Source organism: Sinocyclocheilus rhinocerous, unplaced genomic scaffold (assembly GCF_001515625.1).
Source record: "Sinocyclocheilus rhinocerous isolate Xijiao unplaced genomic scaffold, SAMN03320098_v1.1 scaffold576, whole genome shotgun sequence".
NCBI lineage: Eukaryota > Metazoa > Chordata > Actinopteri > Cypriniformes > Cyprinidae > Sinocyclocheilus > Sinocyclocheilus rhinocerous.
The window spans coordinates 288,293-307,406 of NW_015662167.1; the positions used below are offsets into that span (position 1 = coordinate 288,293).

General features: G+C 38.3%; 1 protein-coding gene across 6 annotated transcripts in view; it reads right to left on the reverse strand.

Annotated features, from left to right (window-relative positions):
* LOC107727759 (plasma membrane calcium-transporting ATPase 2-like) overlaps positions 1-19,114 on the reverse strand; it is a 114,087-nt gene that overhangs the window by 1,213 nt on the left and 93,760 nt on the right. For 2 of the 6 annotated variants that reach the window (XM_016537737.1, XM_016537736.1), the window contains 5 exons: positions 18,418-18,629; positions 17,448-17,555; positions 14,390-14,572; positions 10,281-10,482; positions 4,561-4,635 (listed from right to left, as the gene is read on the reverse strand). In XM_016537737.1, the coding sequence (XP_016393223.1) occupies positions 4,631-4,635; positions 10,281-10,482; positions 14,390-14,572; positions 17,448-17,555; positions 18,418-18,629 (710 nt within the window). In that variant the 3' untranslated portion in view covers positions 4,561-4,630. Of the gene's footprint in view, positions 1-581; positions 4,636-10,280; positions 10,483-14,389; positions 14,573-17,447; positions 17,590-18,417; positions 18,630-19,114 lie in introns of those variants that run through there. The other 4 variants (XM_016537735.1, XM_016537738.1, XR_001638393.1 and 1 more) reach the window with 3 other exon arrangements.

A 19,114-nucleotide genomic window follows, 5' to 3' on the forward strand; every position in this document is an offset into this window, starting at 1 on the left:
GAACCTTTCAGTGAGCTGTTCTCAAAATAATTATTTTCTTCTGTAGAGGTCATTCACACAGAATGCGTTTTAGCTTTGAAAAATGTGAGACACATGCAGTGGAATGGTGAAAATGAAAGGCGTCGTTTTTAAAAAAAGTTGAACCCGGCCCTTTAACTTGAGCACTGCATTTTTAGAACACCATCTAGCAAGTTTACACACAAAAACAATGGGATTTAGCGCGGTGGAATGGACGCATTCTATGTGAACGGCCTCTTAGTATGAAGAACATTTTAATAAATCATAATGGAATGGAAAGGTTCCATGGACGTTATGGAACCATAGATGCCAATAACCTAATTTTAAGAGTGTATTTCACATGCAGTAACAAAAAAAAGACAGCTGAGTTTTTGGATTGAAGACTACACATTCATTGGCTAATGGAAATAACTAAACCTAACTTGTATGAGTTTATTAAACAATGCTCTCTCTCTCTCTCTCAAAGCCCTCAAATAGAGGAAAAGAGTAGGAATAAAGAGAGTAAAGGGAATCAGTGCATTTCAGGAAAGTGAGATGGGAACTCAAGTACGACTGTTGCCTACCTTGAAAACGCAAGTTCTTCAGCTTTACTGCGCTAGAGTCTTTCATCTTTGATGGGTCATGCATGGATGAGAGGGAGCTGTCTGGATGGAGTCGGTAACCCACACAATAAGGTGATGGAACATCAAAGCTCGTACCACTCTGCAATTAAGCAGTTCAATCGACAGCCACTGCTTATGGCTATAAAAGTAACAAAACAAAGCCAGAGCGAAGCGTAACTGGTAAAAAGACCAGAGATTGTTCAAGCACATACTCTGGCAGTCATTCCCCAATTCCTACGCCCCAGTAATTAGGAAATTTAATAGAGTAGTGCTCTCTCGTGATGCCTAGACAACACGTTCTTCCCTGAAACAGCATCGAGTCAGTGTGTGTTTTCTTCGCAGAGTCTACTGATGTGTGAGTGTGTGCGTGCTTATCACATTCATTCTGGAAACAAGTAAACATTTGGGGACGCCTCATTCCATATGTAATCATGCAGAACATTGAACACATATATTGAACAATTACGATTTTTTTTTCCAATGCAGCCCCCCCCCCGCAAGTATACAGCGTGGTTTAAGCTACACAGGACACTAAAAATACCAATCGCACCAGGTTGTACATATTGCTTTGAACCACCAATTTGTTTATAAGTAATGCATGCCACATCGATGATATTATGTTTATACAAAAATAACACCAGTATATATTACTGTGTTTCATATGAATTACAGAAAACAGATGTTCTATTGACTACTTTCCCTGCAGCCAAATACAATTTTCATTTCACTCAACGTCAGATGTAAATGGACTAAACATATGCAAAATAAGTGGTTATAACTTAATGTTATATTCCAGTTTTAAAACAATCTTTTATTTACAGCTGTGGTGTATCATTTCCTCCCGTCCCCAACCAAGCAAACAAGAATTGTCAGACAACTTCAGTAGAGTAGTAATGCGTTAAAATTCAAAGTTATTGCACAACACCTTGAAGCGATTCTCAGTTTACACAATGCGAGAGAGAAAAACATGTGCAGTAACAGAAATTGTTCTAAAGAGCTATTAAAGGGAACTAGGAAAGAAAATGAAAGACAATGGCTTTGATCGTCTCCCCCTTTTTCTGCATCCATTCTGATCAAGTAATGAAAAAAATAGAAGCGAGTGGAGCATATTTTAGATCCTCATGGGAAAGAAATATCCAAATATGGATGAAATCCAGTTATAAGTTATTCCAAATGAACAAGAACAAAGACATAAGTCTGTACAAAGCAACACTTTGGCAGAATTTATATAAAGCTCTAACTGGAAACCGTTCGACTGCTTCCACATCAAGTCAAATACATTTGTACTTTCGTGTAACATACAGTATGTATGCTTCATTTATATCCAGAGCTGAGTATGACAAAAATGTTTTCACAAAGACAAATCAAAGTTAAATGATGACAACACAGAGAATACATACTGTAATAATCTCTATTTTCCATAGCCGACACTTTGCCATGTTAATGGGTGATACAGAAGTCTCACAGAAAATAAATTATGCTTTATCAGTCTAAAAGAACATAGAAGTTGAGCTCGAAAACCTCAAAACCTTTAATTAACATTTCCCACTGTAGTCCAACAGATTCTAATTAGGTGGCAAATCATAATATTTTACACACATCTATCTGGGGCTGCAGGTTTGGAGTACGCTATTCGGGATAAGGCCATTAAATGCTCACTCTTCTGTTGACAACTCGACCAGACCCCTTGACTTTACAGTAAACACTTAACTTTCTCAGCTCGGACATTAAATCTGAAACCGCATGTGGTTACAAACTTGGCATAAATATTTATATATATATATAACTGAAATATGTACTCAACTGCTTATTTTGCTAAGTTGTCATGTCACCAAACTCTCTGGCCTATACACCTATATTTATATATTTTCCCAAAATATTAAAAAGTGCTTAATATAAAAATACAGAACAATTGTAAAAAAAGGAAAAAAACATTGAGTTTTATATGAAATTCATGCATGCTTCCTTCCCCACAATAACATACCATGTTCCACTTAAGCGAAATAACAAAAACTGCCAGTAGGGGGAAGTGCAGCATCAGCCGACTGCTGTGGAACCTTTCCGTAAACATTAAAGTGGTCCATCTAGGGTTTTTTTTTCCTTTTGTCTTTAGGCAGTGACTCTCTGTGTGTTTTTCTAATTTGGTTGGAAATACAAAATAAACTGCAAAAACAATGGGATATAAAAAACAATCTATAAAATATGGCTCGGAGCAAGTAGAAAAAAGGTGTAATTTGAGGAATCCATCGAACCTAGATTGGTATGAGCGGAAGGTCGGTCTATGGCAGTAGTATGTTTCGGCTAATAAAAAGCACATGTCGTTGAGGCCGCACTCTTATGAAAACAGTCCAATCTAGTTTGTCATCCAGGTTTCAACAGAGCTCACAGGATCCAACAGAGACCCTTGCTGCATGTTATTGGGTGTTAAAGTGTTTTTTTCTTTCTTTTTCTTTTTTTAAATAGCAAAAGCATGCTTACTACGTGCAGTATCCTTACCCTCACAGGCTAAGTTCAGGGATGGGATTTTGGAGCTCTACCAGTGCCGTCGGAGTAACTTGGAGCTTATGTGGAGCACAGCCTGATGTTAGATAACAAGGAGAACACCTAACTGCAGAGCTGAGGTGAGAAAAAGACTGGATTTGAAAGTACACACATATAGAACCACCTCTATCGCATTTTTTTTCTAAAGAAGAAACAAGAAAAAAGAAAATCCTATTCATTAGTTGTTATATCCCATAAAGGTTAGTAATACAATTCCCATTCCCATACAATCAGACACAGATCAACCTAAAGACAGATACATGCACACTATGATGAGGTGCTGTACCTTCGATAAAATACTTGGTCAATTAGCTGGGCATTCGTTTTGAGGCAATTGAGCATTAACAAGAGACTAGAGATGCCCATTGGGTGTGATTTTGATGAGATGATGTGTAGGATGACCCTCCCTGCCCCCTTAAGAGCCAATCAGGTATTCTTAACTCAGCTATCCAATAAGTTTAGTTTATTATAGTCTTTTATTCTGCTAACGTTCACTATAGCAGCCTTACATCTGTACATATAAAGTGACAGAACACCCAAAATGAGCCTAACAGCATGGTATGTGACAACGTCTGAACACATGACATGAATGTAGTGTCTGAACCACTTAAAACGTCCATTAGAGCATAAAATCATTTTAAAAACTAAAACAACATTTTCAAACCACCTTAAAACAGAGCAAATTAAGGGAGAGTAGAAAGAGAGAGAAATCTATTCAAATAGCAACTGAGTGCATGAATATAATCGGCTGTACCACCAAAAAAAACAAAAAAAGAACTATGTGACTGAGAGTCCTGGGACAGATAACAAAAATTATTACAGCATTACACAAGACCAGAGACGTGACAATATAAAAATGAGAAAAATCACAACTGTAGAAGAGATAAAAATGCCAGTGACAGGCTGAGAGAGGGCGTTTGCCGCAGCATCGCCCTCTAGTGTGTAAGTTAGGCCATGCGTCACACGGGCTGCAGCACAGCCGCATGTACTTACAGAGCGCTGCTGCTGCTGCCGACACAGTGCAAGTCGAGAGGGGCAGAGGGGTGGGGAGGAAGGAGGAGAAGAGAAAGGGATCGTAGTCGCCCCATCGGCCGCTGTAGGTGCTGCTGTCTCTCAGATGTGTATCAGCAGAGCTCCACCGGAGGAGTGGTGCACAGGTTTTAAAAACAGAACAAACAAAACAAAACAACAAAAAAAACGATGATTTCGGGGCAGGAGAACGATGTGAGGTTCACACGGAGAATTCATGGCTGTGAAGAGAGCGACCCGGGGGTTCGCCGCCACCTCCGTTTCTGGAAGAGGAGGGGAGGTGCTCAATCTCTACACAGCCCTCGTCTATCGTGGGGACGCGGGATTCCTCCTCGGAGAGGGGTACAAACTCAGGGTGGGACATGAAGTTATGAATGGAGCTTCTTGATTCTGGCTTCTCTAGGCCCTCGTATAGGGAGCTACGGAATGCGTTCACCACCTTAATCTGCAGCGAGGAGTTGGGAGACAGAAAGAGAAGAAGGAATTAGTGGGATCATATTGGCACGGGGTCTGCTTCAGAGCGGGATGCGCTGGATCTGGAGGGGAACAAAAATATGGTCAGCGGTGGGAGATGATTTCATTTCCACAACAGCACTCAAGCTCCTTATGAAATATTAAACAAACAAATAAAAACCAACAAAAAAACAACAGCACAGACCGTTGAATAGAGAAACAGGGATAAAATGAATACAAACCACGACTGTGATGCAATTTCCTATTTGGGGCAAGTGAATGAAGAAATCAGGCATAGCATAAAACCGTAAGTGGGACACATCCATATCAATCACAAGCTTCGAAACGGTACAAACAAAATGACCACAATCACAGAACCACTGCAAGACGAGACAGACATGCAACCAATGTTTGTTCAATAAGCTATTTAGGAGTCAAAAATGGCAGATGTTCAGCATCGCTTTTGGGTTTATGAAAGCCTGTCAGTAGGGGTGGGCGATACAGCTGTCGGAACGCTACACTGGTAGAAATGGTCAACTGCAGAAATAGAGTATTGTGTTAAACGCTGCCGCATGGTAAAAAACAAATGTGCCAAATCACATTACATTCAGGAAGGAAAGAAGGGAAGTTACTGTTGCTAACTCAAGATTTCCTAAAAATGTTTGTCTTCAACCATGGCAAGAAACAATCAGATTGTGTGAATTACTACAGTGAATATTAAATGACATCTAGATGAACTGACTCTTTATAGCCAGTAAGTGCCACTAAAAAGGACGCTACACTTCATCCAAAATGTCAAACTGGGTTTATAAAAAGTTTACTTCAGAACTGCTTTTAGTTGATTTTTGTTTGAATGAATAAAATCAATGCTGAGGAGACTTTAATAGATTTTTAATTGATTAATTACTTGTTGCATCGCAATGGGCATCAAAAGTGGCTCAACTCATCTAAAAGTGTGCATTTTTAATAGAGGGCAACTGCCAGGAAAAAGATCCCATTTATTTTCTTCACAGGGAAATTGATTTTGAACAATCACTTCTGAACTATTAAAGACAGAGCTACTGTTGAAGCCATCAGCCCACATTATTTCAACTTATTTTTTTTAAATAATCATGTTGAACATGGGAGTTGCTGGTCAAAACTACACTACTCATGATTCTGCAAAAAAGTAATCGACAAAGTCAGGTGCTGTATTCTTTCAAATGCGTATTTTGCTATAAATGTATATAAAATATATATTGTTTTAAATACAATCAATATCTTTAAGTCAGTTGTTTTAGATTTATCCATTGTTTTGATTATGTCATTCACAATGCTTCATGGGATTTTCAAATACTTTTTCTTTGAATTAAATAACATCATAAATTTCACTGTTCCTCACACAAACCTACTGCATGGCTTTAGAAGAAGTCTCATGGACTACTTTCATGGTGCTTTTTAATTTCATTTTTTGCTTTAACGCCCACCCCTACCAGTAGGAGTTCTGCTTTTGTAAAAGAGAGAGGTAAGACCAGTGAAGGGGTGAAATCAAGAGGGCACGGAGAAGAGAAGAACTGTCAGGAGGTGGAGAGAGAACAGAGAAGATGCTGTCAAATAAGTGAAACAAACACGCATGCACACATGTATAATAAAAGCGCAATTCCGATTCCTGATTTTAATGCTTCATAAAAGCACTTACTAATGAGTATGATGGTTATAAAAGTCTACAGACTTAATATGCAGACCAATAGAGAGGATGTCAGAACTTCTGAGAGGTATGCTGCTTTACATGCAGTGATGCCAACAGAAACATTTTGTGGTAACGAGTTTTGACAGGCCATTGTGCGTGCATAAGAGGGATCCTTGCTCAGCGCTGTACAGTCAAGTTACCATTACCTTTGCTTGAGGATGCCATTTATTTTGATATGAATTTGAATTTTGTGGGAATCAACATGGACATTTTTTTTTAAAATGTTTACTAAAAACAGTAAAAAGGAAGGTTTTTCTCCCAAAATATAAACTATTAGGAATACAAGTAGACAGAGCATTAAAATGCATAGCATGTGCATTCTGGGTCTCTCAGAGACCTCTCTCTGCGCTGTGTGGTAAAACGTCAGAAACTAATCTTGCTCTATTGCAATTTTTATGGCTTCAACCTTGAGAACAACCATAAAGACAGATGTGAATTGGAGTAACTTGTTCCGCGAGGGTCTGGAGGATTTTCCCCTTGGTAACAAACAAGTCTGAAGAACCCTCTGCCCTGCCATCTCAGCCAATCAGCAATGGCTTGGTCTGTTCAATCCCTGTTTATTTCTCAGGTTTACATTCTTGTACCATGCAGCTATGTCGGTCATGCTTTTCCCCCCGATTTTCTCCTCCAAGCCAGAGAAAACCTTGCACATAAAACCAAGCTGCATGTCAGATGTTGTGATACCTGAAACTGATCTCACTGCATCCTGGAAGACAACAGCCTTTATTTCAATTGGTCTAACTATTTCTGCCTTAGTTTAAAATAGCAGAGATGAAATACCAACGCACCAACACAGAAGGCAGAGGAAGTGATCAGAAGAACCGAATGTATAAAATGAATGTCTGCTAAGTTACTAAATGCCATCAGCCTGCGAAAAATGCAGGAACAGCAGGCTGAAGTCATTTGTGAAGCATCTACTCTCTCCTCATAAATTCTCACAGACCTCGTCTTGAATCACTAATTTGGATGACTAAAAAGATGACTGTAGACCTAAAATGATATTCCTATGGTACAAAACTGTAAGTGCACACTTGTATGGTGGCAATAATAATTGGTTTTATTTACAACAACATCATTACAGCTATAAACGTGAATCTTGAGGATTCCTCAGAAAAGTAACAGATTTATTTATGGTGTAGCAAATGCACATATGAGCCCTACACCCTTCCAAGTGCTCCCCATAGTGAGTAGGGGTCATAATGATTCTCGCTTTCCTATGGAATTCACCCTCTTTTTCTCTTCTCCAGCTCACTCTCTCTCTCTCGTTTTAACACCAGGCCTCTCCCTCTTTTCACAACTGCTTTCACACACTCACTCACACACTATTCTCTTTGTCTTTCTCTCTCCTTCGTTTACAGCCCCACTCTCACACTCATGCTTTCAGCCCCCTCATCACACCTTGTGTCTTCTGCTCTGACACGTTATACTCCGTCTCCATCTCTCTTCATTGATATCCTGGAAGGAACTATGAGTCATGGGCTGTTTTTTCCTGCTTTCCTTATTTAGGTTGCATCAGTAGTGCTTTTTGCATTACACATCTGAAAGTGTGTGTTCACGCTCAAGGCAGATATAGGGTCAGAGGGTTCATTTCACCATAGATGGGAGCAATCCAAATATACAGACAGCTGGTAGGAAATTATAGGTTCAATTAGGTTCAATAATTTTTAAAATAACTATGTGAAATTGGACAGATGCATTCCAGCTATATCCTGCCAAGCAGTGCATTACAATGTTAACTGGGTTTTCTACAGAACTGTGAAGTGTTCAGAGTGGTTTTTAGTATTGATATGCTGTAGCTAGGACGTTGGTAGTTGGTAGGCTCAAATCAGATTATATGAGAATGACAAAATATGTAATTAAATAGTAGTAGTAGTAGTATTGCTTGCACATACAGTATGGTTATAATACTAGCCACAATAACTGGGAGTTACTGTAAATTTTCAATATATTTGAAAACGGGGTTATTATTAGCTATTGTTGCAATTAAAAATAAAACTATTAAAACTGTTTTAATTGAAATAAATCTGAAATATAATAAAATATGAATATTTTATAAATGAATAAAAATAGAAATAGATACATTAAAAATGTTGCCTTGTCAACTAAATAGAATATGTTTAAGGTGAACCAATACAATACAATTACTGTTTATTAAACAACTAAAATAAAATTAAAACTCAATCAACCTAACTAGCACATAAAACAACCTAAATAATAAACAAAAAACTGAATTTGAAAAAACAAAATTATATACAATACATTACTTTTAATAAAAACTATAATAGCATATAAAGAAAAATAAAATAACGCAGAGTAACTGAACGCTTAATTCCAGGTAAGATCTCGAATAGGTCTAAAAACCTCAGATTTACTTCTATCACATGCACCATTTGCTAACAGTCTTTTTAAAGGGTCCTCCTCAGTGAAGCGATTCAGTTGCTCACTTTTATTTGTAACGATACTATATGCGGCGTCCCCTTCAAGGGCGTAAAAAACACCATTTGGAATCGTCCAGAGACAGGCAGAGTCAGAGAGAGAAGGGAAGAGTTGTAACGTGACTGAAGTACAAAGCATAAGAGTGGGAAAAACAAGAAGGACTGTGAATGGCCTGCATCTGTCTCTCTGTCGGCCGGTTCATCAGACAGTGAACGTGCCGTGCAGGTCGAAAACATAAAAGGCTGTGCAGAGATGCATCAAAATTGTGCAAACACCAAGGTCATCAAAAAGAAATGACAGTCCAGAGTAGCACACAGTGTCCTTTGGCTTTTAACCCCACTCTGTTCTAGCATAGAAATAGGCTCATTGAGTAATTTGATGCCTGCACTAAAACCAGTTTTCAGGCTTCGACTGATCATATGTTAGATCATATCTAACGCTTCATTCCAACTAGGTATGACATGTCGAGTTTCAGGTCTCAAGTAATTTTTCTTTCATCACTGACAGCTAAATGCTGTGCAAAGTGACAAAATCGTAACCAGAGCATATTTGATGTATAAAGTACAGCTATTTAGAGCTGTACTGTGTTCTTTTTTCAAAATAAATTATAGAAAAGTGTGCACATCCAACCCAAATTGCAGGAAACATCTATAAATATCCGCACACTGACCTTATTGCTCCAACAACGATAAATAACACCATACAGCAGAATTCATGAAACACAAGCAGAATAATTTCTGTGCAAAATGCTTGTAAAACATATCATAAAAAGACAGACTTTAATTCTGATTGTATTTAATGAATGTGGCCAAATGTGTTGATATTTACTTGTAATATTTGGCCAATTAGATATCACTGTCTGTGGCATTAGACAGCAAAACGCATCAAAAATTGTAAGTAGCGTCCATCAAAATGTCTTGATGCATGCCATTGTTGATGGTCGCAACTTTTACATGGAAGATATTTTTTATTGGTATATCGTTTTACCCTTCATTGTGTCAGGGGTAGTTAGGACACAGTGCTACTGTAAACTGGGTATAAATAAAATAAAACAGAATAAAGGAAAATAACAAAATAAAAATGATTTCTCCTAATGAAAGAAACTAAATAATTAAATGATATGTTTGGCCATCCTGAAAATAAAAAATTGTCCTGGCGCTGGTAACTCACGTGCAGACATCAACAAGGCTGTCTGCATTCAAATCACACACGATGCACTAGTTCAGGCATTGGAAGAAATGCAAAGTGAATGAGAAAGAGACAGAAATAATGAGCAGAAGGAGCTTTAGTTGGGAGATTGTGAGGACAGACTAAAAAAAAAAACGAATGAAAATGAAGAAGAGATAGAAAAAGCAGTCTAAAAAAGGGTGGTTACTGATTTACTGCAGGATAACAGGCAGGTCATGAAAGCATTCAGCATTGCCATCATGCAACAGCACTGCTACTTTGCCGGTGTGTTATGTGGCACTCACTGCCTGTAGTAGAAGAGGAAGCAGGGGCGGGCGGCCCAGCAGCCGCAGCAGAGTTGGCGGACAGGGAGGAAGAGGAAATCCCTACATGGGTGGGGCTAGAAACAGTTTTAGCGTCATTGTGCTGGCTGACCACGGAGGGCTGGCGACGCAGGGCCCCAGGCACCGCCGTTTGGCCCGTCTGGAATGTATAAACTACGTCCATCTGCAAAGAACAGGGAGAGGATGAGGGGGGGAAAATAGAGGAAGAAAAGGAAACAGAGAAAGACAGAGACCAAGGGGCCAAAAGGAGTGGTTAGAGCAGATACATTTGTTATTTGAAAGAGAAAGAGAGAACATCCCCTCATCCCACAAATAAAAAGTTTGGTTAGTACTGAGTGAGTCTGACAGGAGAGGGGCTGGCACAGGAAGATAAATAGGAAAGTTTTATGTGGAGAACTATTTTTTCCAGGAGAAAGGAAATGCTGTGAAGATGTCCGTGAAAAGAAAGGGAGCACAAAGGAAACTAGCTCTATGAAGTACTGATGAGTCTGAATCGTACGTGTGCCAATTATTTCTTTCTTTGTGTACCACTAACCATGCATGACAGATATAAAATAGAAATCCATGAGGATTTTAAAAGTGGGGTGGTGGGACTTTGAGCGAGGGGGAGAGATAAGAAGCTAATTAGTTGAGTAGTGTTTTTGCGGTCAGTTCAACAGCTCGTGATCAGGAATAAGAGCGAAGGGGAGGGAGGAGGATGAGAAGACTGTTCGGCCTCTTTTTCATTTGGGCTTGGAGGGAAGTCTGATAGAATTAGCAGGGACGGTGATCTGAAACCACAGGGGGTCCGGACGTATCCAGGGCACATACACATTAAAACTCTCCCTCCCCTTCACACATTACTGCCCAATTAACTTACATAGAAGACAAAAGAAGATTATACAATGAAAACGAAAGTACACTATTTAATTCAGGCTAATATGTGAATATCATAGGAGAATGTTAAATTAGAATAATTTAAAATAAAATGCAATAAAGAAAGTTAGATAAAAAAATACTCAAGTACTTGTCTTGCCTAGTAAAAACATATAAAATCTATGTAAAAATACATCATATACATTTTAAAATAATTGATTTAAAAGGTTCATGCCATTGGCAAATCGCTTTTTTCTTGTGTTAAGCATAAAACGTACAAAACTAATAAATAAATAAAAAGAATCTTGTTTTAAGGAGGTTTGAAAAAATATTTAAAAATCATAAAATTATATACGATTATTTTTGCATTGTAAAAAAAATTGTTAACTTGTTTTTGTTTAATTACTTATATGCTTTGAGTGATCCCAGACTATTACATAATGCACTACTAAAAAGATAAAATTAAAACAGATGTTTTGTCTGTTATCTTCAAAACAACTTTTGCAACAACAAGTTAATTAGAGGCGATTAGATAAAGGGATAACCAAATGTTTTCAACATCACTTTGTAGGCTGTTAATTTCACTTCAAATCAAATCACTAACACGTCAACATATTGATCTTTTACTCCAAAATATTGATTCCTAACACCGAAATGATTTGATGAGAGCTGTAACAAAGAATGGAGAAAGAACAAGAACAAAAGAGAAAAGGGTTTAAGATGATCCCATATGGCAACATGAATTCCCCATGACCTGGCGCATTGCTGAAAGGCAAATTACACATTTCTTAACGATACAAAATGAAAACAAAACTAAAACTAGGGCTGCACGATAAATCGCATGCGATATTTAACGCGCATCTTGTCAGAAAGCCGGTTCTGTAATCAGCGGTAAATCTCCATCACCTGCGGCCTTTCACATGGAGCAGCATTAACTACACAGAGCCGTTGTTCACTGACGAGCTGTGCAAAAAATCGCGCGAATATGAACGTGGTTTTGTGCAGCTCGTCAGTGAACAACGGCTCTGTGTAGTTAAGATTTACCGCTGATTACAGAACCGGCTTTCTGACAAGATGCGCGTTAAATATCGCATGCGATTTATCGTGCAGCCCTAACTTAAACGAATATGTTGTTTTCAGAAGTGACAGGAAGCAAATCTACAGGGATAAATCAGTGCCTGTGGTATACACTGACAATCTTTGGTGGGTGGTTTACCATAGTGTTTGCTATAGAACATTCTTAATAGGCACTAGTGATGCGCGGATGGCGGTTATATCCGCGGGCGCTGCGGATAATCCGCGGATCGGGTGGGTCGGGTAACAAAAAAATGCATTCTGATTATTTGCGGGTGGGTCGCGGGTGGATAAAATAAATCATTAATGATGCAAGTATTAACTACATTTTCTAAATTTTGAGCTCATCCGCGCATCACTAATAGGCACAGAACGCCCTCTCAGAAAGATCGCCCACCAACACACAGAAACTCCTGGAGGATCCAGATAAATACATCTGTGAACCCTCTCACTGAATCCACTCATTGTTTGTGAGCTGCAACACTGTCATGTATGAAGGCAATGGTAAGTGAAAGGAGGTCCTCCCACACGGCCTCCATCAACAGAGCTTAAAAAAAAAAGTCTGTTCCCAGTCGTTTCCTTGCACATCTTCTGTTGAAAGCGAGCAAATGTTGCTGTACAGTCCCCAGTTATCTCTAGGCAGGTTGTGCATATAGTCACAGAGACATGGGTTGCCCCACTGGCACTTCAAGAGTGTCATCTCCAGGGCACATACTGCTTTTCAACCTGGGAGACCTAAGCAGCTCACAAGTCTTTGCTTAGTCTTAAGGGAGATGCTTTTCCACAAATGACCCCATGGAGATGCTTGAAGGCCACTAGGGTGATGTCTACACAAAAAAAGCCAACGGCTATCTAGAATGTTCACTAATAATGCCGCTTTCAGCAACGTGCATGCTGTTTGGAGCTGAAAAAAAAAATGTATTTGTTGTTCCAAACAAATTAAAAGCAAACCAATGAAATACTAAAAAGGATTGCATCCCATTTTTTATGCAGGTCAGAAAATTCTGATGATAATAGCGATGATATTTAGCTAAACAAATAATTTACTGCAACTTTTTCAAATCTCTTGTATATATAATTTATTAAATATTACAAAAGGAATAAAAATATAATTTTTATATAATAATTATAAATTATAAATTGAGGATTAATACAAAATTGCTTGACATTTTTCTTTTTTCTTTCTTTCTTTAACAAATTCTGGTACCATTTAAAGTGAAGAAACAAAGTAGCAAAGCAACTGTTAAACATATTGACAATGGATCAAAATAGATAAAAAATATCAGTAAACCCCACATTTAAACAGTAAGCTGCCAAAGAGCAAAGACATTTTCTCCAAACAACATCTACAGTGGCAGAGTTGTGCATGAGTCACTGCTGTTGTATTTAAAGGGGTCATATGATACGATTTCAAGTTTTCCTTTCTCTTTGGAGTGTTACAAGCTGTTCGTGAATAGATAAGATCCCTAAAGTTGCAAAGACTAAAGTCTCAAACCCAAAGAGATATTCTTTATAAACGTTAAGACTCGTCCACGCCCTCCTAAAACGCCTCGTTTAAACACGCACCCACATGTCTACATCACTGTGTGGGAAGATTTGTATAACGCTGCCCAAATGTTTACGCAAAGAAAGAAGGCTTAACTTTGATTCTCGCTAGTATTGTTGCTGCCGCTGCCATGTCATGGAGACACTGTGTGTTTCGTTGCAAAAGCGAAAATACTTTGCTTGGTTTTATTGTTTTTGTCTCGTCGCACTGGGACATGGCATCACAGTATGGTAAGGGGCATAACATTTCCGTCACACGCACACATCAATCACAACGCACTGGATAGCTGGCCAATCAGCGTACACCTTGCTTTTCAGAACGATGAGCTTTGTAAAAATTGCAAAGAATTATTATAAAAATTACGTGTTTCAGAAAGGCAGGGCATAGAGGAGAAACAATAATGTACAGTATGTGGAAAATAATGTGTTTTTTGAACTTTAAACCTCATAAACACATTTCATTACACCAAATACACAAAATAATGTTCTTTTTTAGCAACGTCATATGACCCTTTTAAGCCATTTCTACTCTCTCCTGGCACACCTGCTGGAAGAGACAGAAAGGAAGAAGGAAGAAGAAGCAAATAGCAGCTTGCCTGAGTTTGGATGCGGTTGAGACCTCTGAACCATAGGATCTGTCCCTTGCGCATCTCCATCTCAGCATGGTCAATTTCATCCGCACCTTCGGTTAGCACCTCATCGGCGATGTCCTCTTTGGGGATGCCGTGGCCAGCCTCTTTCAGGAACTTGAGGCGGTGTGTGGGGACGGCAGAGATGAACTGGAGAATGAGAAGAGAGGGGGGGAAATGGGGTCAAGTGATGGCAACTGTAGCTCATCAAATAGTCATTAGCACAGCGGTTGTGATTATGGATGGCTTTCCGAGAACAGGATGCTGAGAATGTGGTGAATAAATGCAAAGATTTTATGAATCCTTATGGCATTTGACCGCAAGTTCTTTGTATGTTAAAAAGCAAAAAGTCCCTTTAGTGAATGAAAATTGTGAGTACAAACTACACATAACATGAAGCTTGCTTGATTAACCGCCAAAATGTTGAGATTAAACTGATATTAAACTTATTCAAGCAAGGATTCATGAAACTGATGAAGTGACAGTAAAAACTTACATTGTTACAAAGATCTGTATTTCAATACTGTTATTTTGAACTTTCCATTCATCAAAGTATCCTGGAAATAAAATCTCCACAAAAACATTAAGCAGCAAAACTGTTTTCAACATTGATAATTAATCTTTCTTACGCACCAAATCAGCACAGTAGAATGATTTCTGAAGGATCATGTGACATTGAAGACTGGAGCAATGGCTGCTGAAAATTCAGCTTTGCCATCACAGGAATAAATTATAATTTAAAATACATTAAAACAGAAAATGGTTATTTTAAATTGCAATAATATTTCACAATTTTACTGTTTTTATTGTATTTTTGATTATATATATATATATAGATAATTTATTTGGTTGTAAAAATTCACAGATTTAAATTCCTGCATGTTTTTTTTTGTTTTGTTACTGAAATGTTCAGTTAAATGCTGCTGTTAGTTAACTGTTTTTAATTCATTTATAAACAAGAGTGTTTTACTAGTCGTATTTAAATTGATCATGATACATTTACATTTTACATTTAGTCATTTTGCAGACGCTTTTATCCAAAGCGACATACAATTGGGGAATACATAAAGTTATTCTTCTTAAAGAGGCAAACAGACACAGGAAGTGCTCGTAATAACAAGTTTCAGGCATTTGTTCAAATAAGTACAAGATAGAAAGGGAAGGAATAAATAAAGAGAAAGACAAAGTTTTTTTTTTTTTTAATTTAGGATATCATTTATATGATATCCTTATCGTTTCTGTGCCAGATGAATACTGTTCTGATTGAAAATAAATGATGCAGTTATACATTTCAAAAGACATCCATTTAATTTCACACATTTAAGCCACCCATAGCTTACATGTAGATAGGTACCGTTTATAAGTAACTTTTCTGGTATCTAAATACTTTATTTTAAAGAGTTGTAATTTAACCTCTTTTAGGGCTGCACGATTAATCGAATGCGATTGTCATGCGTATCTTGTCAGTAAAGCCGATTCTGTAATCAGCAATAAATCTCCATCACCTGCTTTAAGATGGAGCATCATTTACTACACAGAGCCGTAGTTCTCTGACAAGCTATGCAAAATCGCGTTTATAATCGCAGACAATTTAATCGCACGATTATGAAATCGAAGAAATTGTTCTGCGATTATGAAAGCTGTTTGCGTAGCTTGTCAGTGAACTACGACTCTGTGTAGTAAATGCTGCTCCATCTGAAAGCATTTGAAAATATCACATTTAATAACATGCTTTTACTCCAAACTCACTTCATAACATCAGTCGAGTGTTTGAAGTAAATCCTTCTGTGAGATGATGTGGCTTCTTACACAGAATAAGGCATGCAACATATTTCATAGTATTCTAAGCAGTGACAAAGGCTATATGTCAATTGTCATTGCATTATTATATACTTTATTATAATAAACATTATAATAAGACAAACTCAAATAAACCATATATTGTCGTGGTTGTGTGTTTATTAGTCACGGTGAATCAAAAGCAGTGAAATCTTCTGTTTATTCAGCAACTGCTATAGGGATTTCCTAGGTTTCTTCTGCGGGGTGTATTTGGAGTTTCCGCACGAGAGCGCCCTCTGGCCTTCGGATGGAGATTTACTGCTGATCACAGAACCGCGCTTCCCTGAAAGATACGCATGACAATCGCAGATTCTGCCTAATCGCGATTTATCGCCTTTCCGATTTAATTTTGATTAATCGTGCAGCCCTAACCTCTTTCATTTTTAAAGCTACAGTTTCAAAGGGACCTCCCAACATAAATACACACATATGCCAGTCTCTACCACCTATGGTAGCTCTAAAATAGTTATTTAGTTATTTCTGCACATCACTGAGACAACTTAATACATAGTGGATAGAATGCACGCTGCTTCTCCTCCATGTTTAAGTTCCCAGCATCTGGTTTGTGAGGCTGCACGTGTGTACACCACAAACAAATGCTTGCATGCACAAACACCAGCTGAGAAACCCAGTAGGAAATGGCTTATGTGTGATGCAACTGCCAGAAGGAGCAGACGGCTTGCAGCTCTAAAGGCTTTATTCATACTTGATAACTTCCCCGGCCTTTTGATGACCTAACATGATGCATCAGTCCCGCATACAGAGTTTTAAATGTACTGTAAGCATGGATGTATAGAGGCAGATAACCGACCTTTTGCTGCCGGGTTGATGATAAAGCTCACAGCTCTCCGTCCTTTTTCTGAGCTGAACTTTGAGATGGCGGCAACTGCTCTCTGGAATTGTGTCTGCCAGCCTCCCTCGTTCCCTCCCACAGGTTTGAAATCGTACACAGCTTCACCTCCCCCTCCCCTGCCCTCCCAGTGGGATTGAAGAGAGAACTAAAGATGTTCCACATCACCCACGCATGTGCATTCTGCCGTGATGTTTTCATTATTTCACCACTTCGAAGCTTGTAGATCTCTCTCTTTCTCACTTTGTCATTTGTAAATGCGCTCATCTAACTAACTCGTTGTTTTGAGGTACTGATTAGTGATGAACAATGACATACTGTAAGGATTTGCCTTACCTGGCCCCAGAGCAGCTCACCGACTCCTATGAAGATACACCAGAGCCACTGATCGATGGTGAGGGCCGTGCAAGAGAACGGCTTCCCTCCAAACTGCACTATGATTATCTGTAACAAGGTGTATTTCATTAGTCCAGCTATACTGCAAAGAAATAAGCCACAAGAGACCGAGATATAGCAATTTCAACATGGTTAAGGGGTGTTGTTTGGGTTACTTTAAAACAGTGTAGTTGTAGCTAAAATAGCTGCAACAAATGGCCTCGGGTTGATTGGTACTTTTATAATACAGTAGCAACAGCAACCTGATAAATGATGGACAATCCCAAAAAAAATAATTCTTAATTTTTTTATGCATTTAAAGGTCATTAGATGAGATCACTATTATATAACATAAAATTATCATTGCTTGAAAAGTATCTAGCTTTAAACACATCAGTGGCTGGTTGCATAAACTACTCAGACTAGTATTACAAGTTAGTAGTAATGGTTTCTATTGTCTTTAAGTCAGTTACGTAAAAACGGATTGGTCTAATTTGAACACAAAAAGTAAGATTGATTATCAGACAATTATCAGTTCAGTGTTTATGCAACCTAACACTATAATGCATCAAATGTCTGTATCTTGAGGGTGACAAACAGCAACTTTACATGACCATTTGTTGGGGATTTTTTCTTTTCTTTAAAAAAAATTTTTTTTGAAGGCTTCATCCCCGTTTTGTAGCCTATTTGTGGAAAAGCGTCTAACCTTATCTAAGCAGCAACTTAGCACATTAATAAACTATTCAGTTGACATGCAGTGATATGATTGTACATACGAACATTTTATTTTTACAGCTTTTGAACAAGCCAAAACTATCCCATTTTATAAAGATTATATAGTCATATACTTCATAAAGACATTGTGAGAGATGACATTTTGATAATTTTATGTAATGTATAATGCTACATTTAATTTAATTTCATTTTATACCTGCAGAGCAAAGGTTCCCAGAACAACGCAGCAGAAAATGGGGTTCCTGTAAATTCCCTCAAACACGTTCCTTTCTCCGTGGATCTTGCGGGCATTAATCTCATTGAAAAGCTGCATCATTACGAAGACGTTGAAGATTATGGTGTAGTGTTCAGATGGCGGGGAGTGCAGAGGAGCATTGCGGCCACTATCAATGTTGAAGAACTTCTCACCTTTGGGCAAAGAAAAATGGTGTCCGTAAATAAGTGATGTGAAAGTTTAATATCTATTTCAAAATGTCATAGTATTGCATGTCAGGAGGAACACTGATCTCAATAAATGCTGAATGGGGTCTTCAGTGCAGCTGTTTCTTAAAGGTCACATATTTGACACCTTTCTGGAGTTTTATTTTAAGTCTTGATGTCCTTAAGAACATATATTTGCGGTATAAGTACCAAAAACCATCTCAATATATTTTTACAGCTCCTCTCTCAGGAGCTCTGCAAAGAACAGGTCGATTTTGGCCTGTCTAATTAATATTCATGAGACTCTCTTCTGATTGGCCTGTTGTTTTCTGAGAGATGCATGGCCAGGCCAACCACAGGTAACTAGGGTCATGTATGCTGTAGCCTGCTGTGGATTGGTGATAATCACAAGTAAGGTCAATAGAAACACCGGTAATGATGGTCACTGCTGAGGGAAATGTTGTCCGGCCTTA